The sequence below is a fragment of the Gymnoscopelus braueri genome (genome assembly GCF_963280865.1).
Source record: "Gymnoscopelus braueri genome assembly, chromosome: 5".
NCBI lineage: Eukaryota > Metazoa > Chordata > Actinopteri > Myctophiformes > Myctophidae > Gymnoscopelus > Gymnoscopelus braueri.
The window spans coordinates 892,814-908,157 of NC_137606.1; the positions used below are offsets into that span (position 1 = coordinate 892,814).

The window sequence follows — 15,344 nt, forward strand, 5'->3', positions numbered from 1 at the left end:
TCATTTTTTGGGGTGACCTACTCCTTAAAGACTCATTTTACTCAGTTGGGCGGCGGTGTCGCTTGCCAGTTACAAGCCAACTCAACGTTAGCTTTTAGATCTACTTCCTTTTTGGCAAGCGACATCATGATCGGTACAAACTGGGGTTCCAGTCAGTGTTATCGGCCTCAAACAAGAGACGTCAGACAGATAACGCCCCGGGAACACGTTCAACTTTGCTATTTTTGAGTCTGAAAGCGATATAATCGCTATTGCACTTTCTGGTAAAAAAGCGTTACGTGGTTATCACAAAAAAATATGTCCTGAAACTTAAAAACACAAGCAAGCATCAAGCGGCTAAACGCCAGACAAACTGCATCACTTTATTACAGTCCCAATTCATCATGGAATAGATTACAGCCTCCTCGCCGATGACCTCCATTATACGAAACTGGGAAAAAGCTGGACGAGGACCGAAAAACCGTTTGAGGAAACCAGATGTGAATGAATAAGAACTGATCGCCATGCTTCTTCGATCTGCTATCAAACCCACAGGGCCCACGTTCAGTTCAGATCAGATCAGTTCTAACCCGGCCTCCCTTCATCATCATCTTCCTGCCATTTTTCTTTCTTAAACAACTGCCATCTCTGATAATCGGACTTGGTGGGGTGGCCATCACTTCCTTACCTTCCTCTGCTGCTTCTCCCAGGCCGGGTCCAGCAGCAGGTCCCGATCCCAGTCATCCGCCTGCTCCATGTACGTAGGAACGCCACCGACTAAAACGGGGCCCGAATATTGGACTTGATTATTGTTGGTGGAAGCGTGATAATCTACCATGTCAGCCCACGAGACCTCGTAGTTAACACGACTAAAGCACGCCAACAAAAAGAAAGCTTGTTTTTTTGTTTCTAATTCTCTTATCCCGCAAAAGCAAAAAAACAAAAAAAAATGACGAAAAGAGGGGAGGATGCGACCCAGCAACTCTCTCTCTCGCTCGCTCGCTCTCCGACTCCTTCGCTTCTTCTTCTTCTTTCGCCCGTTTGTTTTTTTTTAGTTTTTTTTTTATCGGTCAGGAATATCCGGTCTGTGCAGTGAGAATATAGAAAGAATGCTTTCTCCACCCGCGGAGGGAATGGAATGGTGTGGTTGGTTGGTTGGGAGGAAACCAGAGGAACCAGCCGCTCCTACAAGCGAAGCTTCAGCGGCCTACGTACGCACAGCCCCCGAAATACCTCATGAATATTCATCACCTACACTGCGTTGCCAGGTTTTGAGAGAGGAACAAGCAGCCAAGTCTATGAAAACAAGCACCTTCGCCCTTTTTTTAAATTGATTGATTGAGTGAATACTTTATGAACAGTTTGCAAAAACAAGGCACAGTGGCACATATTTATACAAAAGAATGCTAAAAGGATGACCCAGATAAGCCCTCAGGGCTTTTTTCCATTAAGGTCCAATGTATTCAATTCATTGAGACATTTAAAAACAAACAACAATATACAATAATATGCAAAAAACATCATATGAAAGAAAGATATGGACTGTAAACAGTTAAGGGGGGGGTCATTTCCGGTGATGAGCTTAGACTTTTTACAGGGGCCAGTTACAATTTGCAGCCACCTGTAGGTGCTCTTTTAGAGCGGTTTTGAAGGAGGGTAAGGAGTCACACTTTTTACGCCTGTTGGTAGAGCATTCCACATTCTGGTGGCATAGCAGCAGAACAAATTTGACCCCATTTTTGTGCCGAAACTGTGTTCAGTGAGATCAGTGGGGCTCCTTCTGGTGTTGGGTTAGTTTGTTTTGAAAGGTCTGCAGTTTCGTTTTTAATGCCTTTTAGGTGCTAACATACCACGAGGTGCATGCATAGTCGAAATGACAATGGATGAGTGCTCCTGCTAGTGTCCTCAGTGTGTTCCTGCTGACCACCGAGATCCTGAATAGAAAACTTGTTCTTTGGTTGACTTTTCTGATTACCTTTGTTGCAATTTTTTCACTTGAGACGTTAGCCTCTAAGATACAACCCAGTTAGGTAATTTAGTCTTTCCTTGTGATGACATTGTCGCCCACTTTGACCGTGAAGTCTTTGGCCTGGCAGAGGTTTATTCTGGACCCAAAAAGAATGGATTCAGTTTTGCCATGGTGTAGTGATAGTTTGTTATCAGTGAGCCAGGTGCAGATTCGAACGAGTTCAGAGCTAAGGGCCTCCTCAACCTGTAATCTGTCCTTGCCTGAGACCAGGAGTGCCGAGTCATCCGCGAACAAGAACAGATTGCAGTCTCATGCTGATGGCATGTCGTTTACCTATACCAGGAACAGTAAAGGCCCTAGTATGCTTCCTTGAGGAACGCTGCAGCTCACTGGGAGGGGCGGGCAGGGTTCCGTTCACCTCTTATTCTCTCCCCTCCAGATAGGATCTCATCCAGCCCACTGATATACTATCAAAACCGATGGCCTTCAACTTAACCATCAGTATGGAGTGATTTACAGTGTCAGATGCCTTTTGGAGGTCCAACATGACTATGCCACAGTATTTGTCTGAGTCGTCCTCACGTTTCATGTAGTCGGTCAAATAGAGTAGGCATGTGTCTGTGGAGTGAGATGTTCTGAAGCCAGATTGGAATCTGAACATTCGTTTTCTTCATTGAGGTACTTTTCGACCTGTTCAGATACTAACCTCTCTATAACGTTCGAGATAGAGCATAGAATAGAAACAGGGCTGTAGTTGCCAAGGTCTAATTTGTTTTTTAAACACATCATCAGTTGACACCATGGTGAGTTTAAAGTCATCTTCGCGTACACCTAGATTTTTGTAGAATGCTTGGATGCGCTTTACCCCATATAGCCCAGAACGAGAGGGCAGTATGTTAACCAGTGTGGTTGTTGCTATGGTTGTAAAAAAGTTGTTTACTTTAGGTGATTTGCCACATCCAGCTTATCTGCAATGAGCGTGCCATCCGAATTGTTGTTGATGTTTGCGGATCTGGTTTTCAGTTTCTTACTGCAGCCTAACTGATTAAATATCTTCCAGAGCTCCCGCAGATTGTTTATGTTTTCATAAATGTTTTCATGGTAGTAGTTTTTTTCCCCTGTTTTTATCATGCCAGTTACCTTGTTGCGAAGGATATTTCTTTTTTAGCTCATCAGTAGCTATGGTTTATCATAAAATGCAGAAATACTTTTGTCTCTGACCTTCTTAGCAGTCTGGATGTCTGGGGTTATCCATGGCTCCGAGCAGGCTTTAATCCTAACAGGTTTCATGGGTGCCAAATTGTCTAACACTTTTCGGAATTTAGTTTTGAAGCTGGACCATACCTCCTCGGTCTGAGAACCCTTGAGTTCATTGGACGAGTCTAGCCTCCCCAGGTCATGATTTAAGGCCTCACTTGAGTATTTTTGTATTTTTTTTTAGGTATTTGAATTTTGCGGGTACAGAAGATGATGTAGTGATCACTTACACCGTTTTCCAAAACCCCACTCCTTGAGATTCTGGACCTGTCCGATGCCAGGATGAGATGATGGTTTGAGTAGATTCACAGTAGATTGTGTATTGGGTAATCAGCTGGGTGAGGCTGTGTAGGTTACAAAACGTATTAAAGGACTTGAAGATGGGTGCGTTTTCCCGCCCCATGTCCGTGTTCCAGTCCCCAAGTCATTGCCAGCCAGTCATAGAAATCATTTTGATCAGGGGATCAGTGTCTGTAAATGGCACCAACTAGCAAGGGTTTAGCTTTTTCTCAAATTAAACATATACATTGGCTTTTTTTTATTTTTTTATCTTGAAAACAATTTGACATTTTAACAACACAAATCTTGTATGGGGGTCCCTGGCATCAAATGTTTTCAGATGGGGGTCCGCAGACAAATACATATTCATTTGGGGGCTTGACTTGAAAATGTTTGAGAACCACTGGTTTAAACATTAAGAAGCCCAAATAAGCAACAACTACACTTTGGAAACATGCCCAAAAAAACGCAACTCGCAGTTACCAATATTTAGCTACAAGCCACTTTACAGAAAAACAAGCCCATAGTCGCGTATAATAAAAAGACATGGCAACGCGGCACCTACACATTGCAATGCCGGACACGAACGAGCCTCGTGGAGTCACGCCGCTGCAACACCGCCCCCCGCTGGACGGAAATGGAGATTAATACCAGTTGAATAGCCTGATTTTGTTATCCATGGATTTCGATACTTCGTCGTACGATGAAGTCCCGCGCCAAAAATAGTAGATCTACAAGCTCAACAAAAGTGCAGTAGACTGGGACACACCAGCTTGTAGATTCGCTATTTTCGGCGCGCGACGCAGTGTTCTATAAATTAAGCACTGCGACTTAATTTATGTTTTCAGTATCCATCATTGTATGATGATATTGTATGTATGTAGAATAAGTATGAAGTCAGTTGTTCTAGTTCCTTTTACGACATTGAAATAAATAAATAAATAAACTATTAAAAACAAAAACAGACAAATAAACACCCTTGTTCCATTCATTTATTTTGGAGTCTATTTTAAATTAGGAATAGAAGGTGAATTAGGCTAATATCACAAACATTTCATATATAGGCTACATTTTCACTTGGCAGATTAAGCTTTTAACATATCCCTCCTACATCATGAATAACCAATAAGGTTATGTAGAGGCGGACAACGCCCCTGAATAATTTATCGACAGGGGATTGAATCCTGCTTCCCATCTTCTTTTGGTCACTTTAGTTCAGCTCAACCCTCCCGGGCAGAGTGGGTCTTCTCTGGGTGATCTTCCGAAGCCTAAAGGGTTATATTTACCATTAACATTTCATAGACTGACAAGCCTGGAAGAGCCCTGCAAAAGTAGGTCATGCTCAGGCCAGCGTTGCCATATTTTGTGAGAGAAATAAGAAACCAGGTCTAGGAAAACAAGACCAAAAGAAGCAACTTAGTTAGGCCACATGAGCACTTTAAACTTATATGCGTAGACTATTTGAAAAAATAGCCGATCTACAAGCTCACAATGCGTCGCGATGTGACACGTTGTGAGCTTGTATCTGAAATTTGTATTTTTTCCATATTTTTAAACATTCTAACAACACAACATTAATGCTCCCTGTGGCACAAAACATTTTCATGAACATATTTTAGAACCTCTGGTTTAAAGGTAGGGTAAGAGATTTTCTTTGGTTAAAATAAGTGTTAATCTATATTCTGATAGTACTTATTGCTATAGAGTTTGTTTGTTCAGTAAAAGGAGTCTCATGTCTCTCCAGCTCTTTATTAAACAGAAAATGCATTTTCAGTGCTCCCTCCTGATTGGCTTAAATGTTGTCACCTACCTGAAAATGTACTATATTCTGTATACTAAAGAGCTGGAGAGACTGTGACCGAACAAACGCTCTGCAATGATTACTATCAGAATATAGTAGGCCTACTTTAACCTTTTTAATAAAAAACAAATAAATACCAAAAAATATCACTTATCCTAAAGTTAAATGATAATGACCAATTTTGGAGGCAAGCCTAAATAAGCAGGTACACTTTAGGAACAAGCCCAAAAAGCCGCTTTTTACAGAAAAAAACTTTACAGGAAAAACAAGCCCAAAATCGCTTATAATAAGTGGACATGGCAACACTGGTCATGCTCAGGCTCTGAGTGTCCTGGGCGATTAGTGTCACACAGTCCCTGACACACATACCATACACACAGGCCATAGCAGAATCATGGCACTGCTTTGAAGTGGTGTGATGTGCTGTAGAGCAAGGGTTTTCAAAGTGGGGTCTGGGGACCCCCACAGGGCTCCTTAAACGGGTTCTAGGGGGTCCCCAGCAATATTAGTTGAACCACTTTAACCCTATACACTGATACCCACTTCAACCCTATACTCACTGGCTGTTCAAACTTTTAATATGTTTTCATTTTAACAACACAAATCTTGTATGGGGGTCCCTCGCACAAAATACTTTCAGATGGGGGTCTGCGCTGCGGCCAAATACATATTAATTTGAAGGTCCTTACCTTGACATGAAAAAGTTTAAGAACTACTGTTGTGTAGCGAGAGTGCCAGCGCCACACTAGTTAGGTGGTTTGTTCTAATGCCTCGACCCGTGGCCATTCGACCACGCTGACTCATGATGGTCTACTCTAAGTTGTGGTCTCATTTGTGGTGATTTTTAGGCGATTCCCACTGGATGAATGGATTTTTGAAGTGGTATAGCCTAATTAACGTTTGCCTCTGAATGGTGTTCATGCATGTATGGACACAGAGCTGCAGTCATAATCATTTTTGGGAATTCCTGGTGTGTGTGTGTGTGTGGTGTGTGTGTGTGTGTGTGTGTGTGTGTGTGTGCGTGTGCGTGTGCGTGTGCGTGTACGTGTGAGAGAGAGAGAGAGAGAGAGAGAGAGAGCGAGAGAGAGATTGGGTGTGGCTGTGTGCATAAGTGTACAACAACAACAACAACAGTACAGAACATGCAAGACCCATCTTGCATGTTCTGTACAAGCAGTTACTTAAGTTGCAGCTGTATAGAATTCAAGGAGTAAGATATTTTGAGTGTACCAGTGGTGCAACAGGAAATTGCCTGAATCTCTGCCATGCCCCCTACCCCCAATCCCAAACTCTGGTATGTGTATCTGTGGCTCTTCATACTTTAGGGAAAGATGCTTAGAAACGGATATTTACACATACCAAATGCCAAAGCTGAAGAGAGCGTAATTTCTCAAAAAGATCCCTCGGGGATGCTGGGCTAAAACTGCAGAGACGGACGCTGTAGAAGTCTTTGCAAGACTTTATTCAACAAGTAGCTTACAAAAGTTAATTTGTTTAATGTTTTCACACTTCAGGCATTTATCAAACAGTCTTGTCCCACGTGACCTATAATATACTAAGACTTTAAAGTTTAATGTTGAAGCTCTATTGATTGAACTACTTCTCAACAATTTCCATACTCTTTTTTTTCTTTTTCTTTTTGGAACCTGTTATCTTCCTTTGACACTCCTTTTGGCAACAAACAGGTTTTGAGAATACTTTAGAATGTTTACATAGATGGTTACATAAATTGAGTTAGTTGTTTACTAATGTCAAAGATGACAGACAGTGCACAATTTCCACAAAGCATTTTGTTTTATTGTGATGTTACTTACTAACATCAGTTTTACTTTGAAATACTAGGCTATAGATATCTATTCATTTATACATTTAAAAAAAATAAAAATGAAATGTCATAAAACAAACACCTACAACCATGAACAAACAGCAATCAGTGAACAACTTTGAACAAAGTTAAACTTAATTAAACTAAAATATCTGGTCTTCAAGGCACCAGTGGAGGCGGTGGGTCAGGTCATTTCAGTTGTACATGGTCATGTGGAGCCACTATCAAACAGAGAAGGTGAAATAGATTTAGCTCACACTATCCTGAGGTCTACTGCAGGTCAAACAGGGATAACTGGATTTATGATTTATACCACCTAATTCCTCTATATAATAACAAACATACAAAATACTACACATTATGTTCCTTTCTTCATTTTGAGTGATACTGTGAAACTGATGTTGTCACTTGTCATTATAACTCTGACCCTGGCCTTACGGGTACATTTTTACACTCTCTGAACCAAATTAACACTCCATGTTTTTTACTGTCTATTCTCAACAGTGCAAAAAACAGTGCTTACTACAGTACCTGTCTGTAGTTGATAGTTATGTTGCCCATTCCCACCATGTCATATGCTTGAAATTTACCTGTGAGAAAAAAAACAATAGGGAGTTTTACTGTGTCAAGACCATTCAGAGACAAGTGGGTATAATACAATTGATATTATTATTATTATTCTTATTATATAATGAATAATAACAATAAGAATAATGACAATATAATTTCCCTTTTTATTTTATTTTCCTTACACTTACCCACCTACAGTATATCCAAACTAGGTCAACGACAATCTGGGTCTTGAGAGATTAGGTCAACTAAAATAGGCCATCATTTGCTAATACATTTCACATTGGTTGGTGGTGCCAGATACAGATACAAGTTTGTTCGTTCTTACCCAGTAGACCCTAAGCAAATCTATGGGAATCCTCCACTCATTCCCTCAGCTCACACTGCTTTGGTCTAGTCTATACTCGTTTCTCTCATGCTACATTAAACATCAGTTTTGTATGTTCTTCATAACATTTTCCCTCTCACTGTCTAAAAAGCCTCAACATCACATGTTTAATCTCACATGCCATTGCTTCTCTAACTCTTTCGGTTCCAATGTATGCATGAAAGGCAAACATTATCTGGCCATCATATTCTTCTCTTATTACTTCCTCCTGTTCTATCAGCTCCAATCATTTCCCTGATGTCCTCCTACATGTTGCTCATCCTTTCACCCCTCCCTCCCTCCTTCACCCAGTGACAGTCCCACGCTCCCTTACAGTGGTGTAAAGTAACTAAGTACATTTACTCAAGTACTGTACTTAAGTACAATTTTGAGGATTTGTTTTACTTTACTTGAGCTTGTAGATCTGCTATTTTTAAACATTTGAGTACTTTTACCTTTGGTACTTTAAGCATATTTTGATACCAATACTTTTGTACTTTTACTCAAGTAACATTTTGAACACAGGCCTTTCACTTGCAACAGAGTATTTTCATATTGTGGTATTACTACTTTTACTTAAGTAAAATATCTCAGTACTTTTTCCACCACTGCATTCACCCCTCCCTCCCTCCCTCCCTCCCTCCTTCGCCCAGTGACAGTCCCACGCTCCCTTATCTCTCCTCCACCCTCCACTGACTGCTGTCTCTTCACCCCCTCTCTCCCTCCCTTACGGATCATGCTGTCCAGTTTCATCAGCAGGTACAGGAAACCGGGGTAGCTGATGGTCATATCGGGCTCCGTGTATCTCAGGCCGATGAGCTGCATCACGAAGTCATCCATCGCCATGCCTAAAAAAAGCACAGCCAGACCAGAGCAAACAAGCAAGCAAGCAAGCACAGCTTTTGATCAAGCACAGGCAGACGTTTCAATGACATCCCCCTGCTGTTGTCGTGGTGTAAGTGCCAGACAGTGCCATGTGTGTATCACTATGCCAAATGTCCTAGGCTGCTGAATAAATTATGTTGGAAGAGGGGATGGATTTGAAGAAAGGTTGTTTTAGTGCCCCCTGTAGGCAGTAGAGGGTTCCATAGAAACTCTTCACTTCTACTCCACTACATCTCAGAGGCAAATATTGTACTTTTACTCCACTACAATTATTTGAAAACTTTAGTTACTAGTTACTTTGCAGCTATAGATTATTACATTATAAAACATACATTAACCACTTTAGCCCTATTTTATACCTAGGCTATTTGAAAATAGCCGATCTACAAGCTCACAACGCCTCGCATCGCGACGCGTATAAAGAGTGTCCTCAATGTTAAGTGAATGACAACCCAAAGTGTCAGTATGAGGAGGGTCCTAGCCTACCTGCAGCCTTCAGGGCAGGTTCCACCTCTTTATACTCAAGGCGTTGAGATTTATTCTTGTCAAAGGTCAGGAAGATGTCCTGAGGAAAGATTAAGAATGGCGTATTCAACACACAAAATTGGAACGATCAACCAGTGTTTCTAAGGGGAACTAATTTCAGCATTTTGGCCAATGAATGTGAATTCATGGGACTTCAAGTACTTCTGTATATTATTTGACTTATTTAGATGAACTCATTCACTGCCAGAATACATAACTAAATCAATCATCTACTGCCAGCAATCTTTCGATTTTCTTACCTTTTCAAGTAGACACATAATATTTATCTCCAGTATGATCGATCCCCTGATGGTTGCTAATCACAGAGGGTTTCACTGTGCTTCCGCGAAAAAAAATAAATGTCATGGCGACCTCCTGTTCGCTCACACAGGAGCCGAGGTACAGGCGATTTCCCAAAAACTTTAACCAGGAAGTGAATGGAGCAGTAAATCTTTGGACCACGTTATCTCCTGGTTCTGTGTGCAAAAGTTTTTTAAAGAATCGTCAAAGTCGTCCTATGGCAGTGAATGAGTTAAGTGCCAGCATTTCCTTTTTGAATATAATTTAACAACACAATGTGCCACTTCCAAAGGGCTTCATAATAGCAGGTGGTGCCAGTTAGAACGGAGCCCCTAAGCGTGGAAGGATGTGTCACGCTGTACTCACTGGAGTACACAGGAAATTGGAACCCATAAGTCTAGTGGTGTTGGCACCACACTCAACCCACTGAGCTACACAGTGAAGGGAACCCTTAACTCTGGCAGTGTTAATGTCATGCTATATTTATGCAATAGTTTTTTCTTTTTCTTTTTTAGAACAGAAATCTCTACTTTCTTCCTCCCCTAACAATTTTGTCTCAATCAATATGGCATTTACCGTCCATCTCCTAATCTTGTCCCACAGATTCTGAAACCCCAGCCAGTCCATCTGGGCAAGACCCTGGGTCTGGAGAACTGGGATTAAGGGAAATGGGCTGGTCAGATCCTGATAGATACTGGAGTTGGGACGGCATTCAAAAACAAACGATCGATGGAAACTTCATCCAGGCAAGTGTTATTATTATTTTTTCCTGAAGGATACATCCATGAGGACCACCAAGCTCTTGCAGTGTTCTAGAGCCAGCTTCTTTTCGCTGCCTGCCAACACTAGTGGAGCACCAGTGGAGGTCAATGCACATGTCCATGAGAACACACACACGCACGCACGCACGCACGTACGCACGCACGCACGCACGCACGCACGCACGCACGCACGCACGCACACACACACACACACACACACACACACACACACACACACACACACACACACACACACACACACACACACACACACACACACACACACACAGTAGGTGGAGGTTATAAGGAAATCAAACATTTCATGTAAGTACTGTACTAAGAACCACACACACACACACACACACACACACACACACACACACACACACACACACACACACACACACACACACACACACACACACACACACACACACACACACACACACACACACACACACACACAGAAGTGGGTGGGGTGTGTCATAAGGAAGCAGCTCTATACATCCTCCTTCCTGCCGTGACATCATTCCGACTTCCTGCAGTAAAAACCCGTTGAGCTTATCTCTGCCTCCATCTGAAAACATTCTATAGCAGGGCGGACTCTGTGATGTTGGTGTTGGCTAAGCATCATTCACTTTGAAGGGCACCCACAAAGGGTTGTGGTCTAAATGGGATTTCTCTTTTCTAGCTTTTCAAAACTATCAGTGCTGTAAAGTAACTAAGTACATTTACTTAAGTACTGTACTTAAGTAAGATGTTTAGGTACTTTACTTGAGTATTTCCAATTTCCAACACTTTAACTTCTACTCCACTACATCTCAGAGGCAAATATTGTACTTTTACTCCACTACAATTATTTGAAAACTTTTGTTACTAGCTACTTTTCAGATATGAATTATGATATTATGAAACATGCATTAACCACTTTAGCCCTATTTCATACATAGGCTATTTGAAAATAGCTGATCTACAAGCTTACAACGTGTCGCATCGCAACGCGTTGTGAGCTTGTAGATCTGCTATTTTCAAACATTTTAGTACTTTTACTTTTGGTACTTTAAGTACATTTTGATGCCAATACTTTTGTACTTTTACTCAAGTAAATTTAGAATTCTGGACTTTTACTTGTAACAGAGTATTTCTATATTGCAGTATTGGTACTTTTACCAAAGAATTTGGGTACTTTTTCCACCACTGTCTGGCAGGCTAGCTGGCTGACTGGCTGGTTGGCTCACTGACTGACTGCTGACTGTGAGGTTCAATTCATAAAGGTCTCACAGGTAGTTTGTGGTATTACCTGTGTAGGCCCTATAAAGAGAAGAATGCACTCGCCATCTGTTTTGAATAAGGGGTGTCATGTTTTGCAATTAATTAAACTTACATAGACTATTTCTGTTATTAAGGCTTTGTGATTTCTATTAGACTGTGCAGGGCAGAGGCGTCTAATCTCTGACTGACTGACTGACTGGCTGACTGACTGACTGACTGACTGACTGACTGACTGACTGACTGACTGACTGACTGACTGACTGACCGACCGACCGACTCAAACGGAGCTGCTACCTTTAATCACATTTGAAATCTGAGGCTTTTTGTACACTATTAAAAATCGTTTTGGGGAAAATGCTGTTAATTTCCCCAAAAGTGACAATTGCTGACTGCTGCTATTTGTTTCAAAAAGCGTTATACCAAGCTACCCTTGCCAACAGCAAATGCACATTAATGGTTTTATAAACCTGTTTTTTCAAGTCGCGATGTGACATAGCTTTGTCTACAGTTACTACACAATGCTGTACCCCCTCCAACTGACATACTTTCCCCCATTCCACTTAAATTGTTTGATTATGTTTTTGACACTTGCTCTGGCAATGTAAACTTGTGTTTTCTCATGCCAACAAAGCTCCTTTGAATTTGAATTTGACTGACTAGCTGGGTGGCTGATCAACTGCCTAACGAACCGACTGTTTGATTGGCTCCTATAGACTGACCTCCTCCTTGTATGGCTTCAGTCAGTAGCTGGTACAAGTCCAGGGGCCTGCAGAATCCCTCCTGGTGAGAGACACAGATGCAATAGATTTGAACAGAAAACGTAATATCAACAAAAAAAAAGCACCTGCTCTTTTTAGATGAAACAAACAAGAGTAAAGGGAATCCAAATAGAAATTATGGAAATAAGTTCGCTTTTAAGAGTAGATATTGAGAGGATCAAGAAGGCTTTTGTCAAGTATTAGGAGAGCGGTCTCAAAACGTTGTATGTGATGAACCGCGCCCCTCTGGTACACAGAAGAAGTTGGAATAAACACCATTAATACTTTATAATATTTGGCCCAGGTTAGGTTTAAGGCTTTATTGACAGTGTCTTTGTGTTCTACACCAGGTGGGATGACTGTGTAGGGTGTATAAGTCTGTATACTTTTATTAATATTTGTCTAAGAGTGTCCTTATTGTGATGTTACTCTTCTGTACCCACTGTACTACTATGACCTGGCCTGTATCTGAACTTGTACTGCTGTGCTGTCTCTGACTCCCCCTGAATTGCCCCCGTGGGATCAATAAAGTTACCTATCTATCCAAGGCTAGCAGTTTTGTGTGGGCAAATCTCACCTTGTTGCAGTGTTTCTTGAACAGCCGCCTTGTGGATCTAGGCGAAGGGAGGGCAGCCTGGTGAGGAAAGGAAAGCTGAAAGAGAAAAATCACACAGCCGGCAATCAAAAACAGGAAGCATTTTCAAATCAAGAATATGTCTCGCCTTTATGTGATGCTTCACATAGCTTAATTCAACACAGGTTCAAGGTGTTTATTGTCACATACATACAATACAGTGGGTAGCAGCATTATAGGCTAGTGAACTTCTTATATACTTCAAGCTTTCCCAACATAAAATAAAAAGGTAAAGTTGTCGTATTAACAGGTCAGTATTCCTACTGTATATTAGTGCTGAGTAACACTTTATTTCAAACTCTGATTCAACTTTATTGTCACATCACAAGTTTACACCAAGTATAAAGGAGCGGATCAAATTAAATACAAATACAAATAAAATAAAAAAAATAAAAGAGGAAGAAAATGTATAAAGTTATATACAGGCATAATAATGGTGCTGAGGTTTTTACTGTACACATTTAGCCCTGTTTCCCTACCTCTTTCATAGTAATGTCATTGGTCCCTGGTTTCTCAGCTGGACTGGAAGACAAAAAGACAATACAGTGCAATCATCACATACAAGCTTACGCATATTGATAAATGATATAACTGCAAAGTATTAATGGTTATTTAAAGTAGAGCCATAGTAACCAACATAATTATTATTCATAAAATAACAGCAGTTGGATCAAGGTTATGTTTTCGTCCCATTCCATTAGATTGTTTGTCTTTTAACAGGGTATCTCCAAAAGTGATGAATGGTTTTGCATTAAGCTTTGTGGAAATATGAATGCAAAACCACAAATCTTTGTTGAAATGTTTGTCATTGGTCAAAATTATTGATTAACTCTTCACGCCAATTGCCCCCAAAAATGGTGTGCTGTTGGGCTTGGCCTATCACAAAAAGGGCACATAACTTCCAAGCAGATTCACGTAGCACCATGAAAATCTGAGGAAAGTTTTGGCATGGGGCGGTTGACCTCCAGTCCTCCACACGTCACACCGACTTTCTTTGTCTCACCTCTTGACAGTTTATATTTCTGTCTTTTAAATCAGGTGTTTGATTCTTAACGATTGTGTTGTGTTTTTATTTCATTTTATACATCTTATTTTGACTTTTCATTTTCTTTGCAGAAGTGATTCAACTTTTGCTGTTTTAAATCAAACATACTTGTATTTAACTTAATTCACTGACACATTAACCCATTGAAAACGGGAAAGCATCTGTGTCACTTAAGATTTTAGCGTTGGCTATTCAAAAATAGTAGATACACAAGCTTGTACATCTGCTATTTTTTAACATTTATGAAAAATCTGAAAGTGTGAGAACTAGTGATCAAGAAGGCATTTGTAGAATTGGCCATTTTCAGCATGCAACCAAGTGTAAAATCAACCATTGCGACGCCATCAAGGCACCGCCAAATTTTAGTTGACTAGATCAATAATCTTATGATATTTAGTCGACTAAAACTAGACTAACAATAAAACATTTCAGGTGACTAAAATGTGACTAAAACTAAATGGAATTCGATTCAAAAGACTATGACTAAAACTAAATCAAAATGTGCTGTCAAAATCAACACAGCACTCACGCAGCAGCGTTGCCTTTCTCCGTCAGCACCCTGAGGATGAACGCTCCCTCCTGATTGGGCTGTGCCGTGGAGGCTATGATGACGTAATGGCCGGGCGGCAGCTGACCTCGGAGCACCACCTCCCGTCGCTGGGTGTAGTTAGGTGTGCCGAGGACCGGACGGAGCATTCTCAGGTCATAAGAGGACAGGTATTTGCCTTCTGAATGGACTGCCTGGAGAGAATACAGACATAATAATGCACATTACAAACACAAAACGAACACACGTAAATATCACACACATGCACAAATATACACACAGTCAGTGTTTCCAGATTCTGTGAGAGAAACAAGCAACCAGGTCTAGGAAAACCATCCCAAATGAAGCGACAATGGGCCACATGAGCACTTTAAACCTATACATCAGCTATGTGAAAATGGCAGATCTACAAGCTCACAACGCGACACGTTGTGCGCTTGTAGATCTGCTCTTCTGAAGAGCACCAAATCCATCTGTATGGAAGCAGCCGTGGCCAAAAGACACCTCCAGTATAGTGGATAGGACACACCATCCGTATGCCTGACCCCCGCCTGCCCCGCCAAGTCCTCT

The 15,344-nt window shown here is 41.2% G+C and overlaps 2 protein-coding genes across 3 annotated transcripts in view; both read right to left on the minus strand.

The window, feature by feature from the left end:
- actn4 (actinin, alpha 4) overlaps positions 1 to 1,145 on the minus strand; it is a 67,532-nt gene extending 66,387 nt beyond the window's left edge. Inside the window, exon 1 of the mRNA XM_080427839.1 lies at positions 668 to 1,145. Coding sequence (XP_080283965.1) covers positions 668 to 817 — 150 coding nt within the window. The 5' untranslated portion in view covers positions 818 to 1,145. The remainder of the gene's footprint in view (positions 1 to 667) is intronic.
- A 5,583-nt stretch (positions 1,146 to 6,728) lies between these two features.
- Positions 6,729 to 15,344, minus strand: part of LOC308086152 (calpain-9) — a 41,262-nt gene continuing 32,646 nt past the window's right edge. For both annotated transcript variants that reach the window (XM_080429572.1, XM_080429571.1), the window contains exons 12-21: positions 14,757 to 14,968; positions 13,662 to 13,704; positions 13,126 to 13,200; positions 12,510 to 12,570; positions 10,538 to 10,602; positions 10,334 to 10,402; positions 9,419 to 9,497; positions 8,779 to 8,895; positions 7,642 to 7,700; positions 6,729 to 7,331 (exon numbers count right to left, since the gene is read on the minus strand). In XM_080429572.1, the coding sequence (XP_080285698.1) occupies positions 7,305 to 7,331; positions 7,642 to 7,700; positions 8,779 to 8,895; positions 9,419 to 9,497; positions 10,334 to 10,402; positions 10,538 to 10,602; positions 12,510 to 12,570; positions 13,126 to 13,200; positions 13,662 to 13,704; positions 14,757 to 14,968 (807 nt within the window). In that variant the 3' untranslated portion in view covers positions 6,729 to 7,304. The remainder of the gene's footprint in view (positions 7,332 to 7,641; positions 7,701 to 8,778; positions 8,896 to 9,418; positions 9,498 to 10,333; positions 10,403 to 10,537; positions 10,603 to 12,509; positions 12,571 to 13,125; positions 13,201 to 13,661; positions 13,705 to 14,756; positions 14,969 to 15,344) is intronic.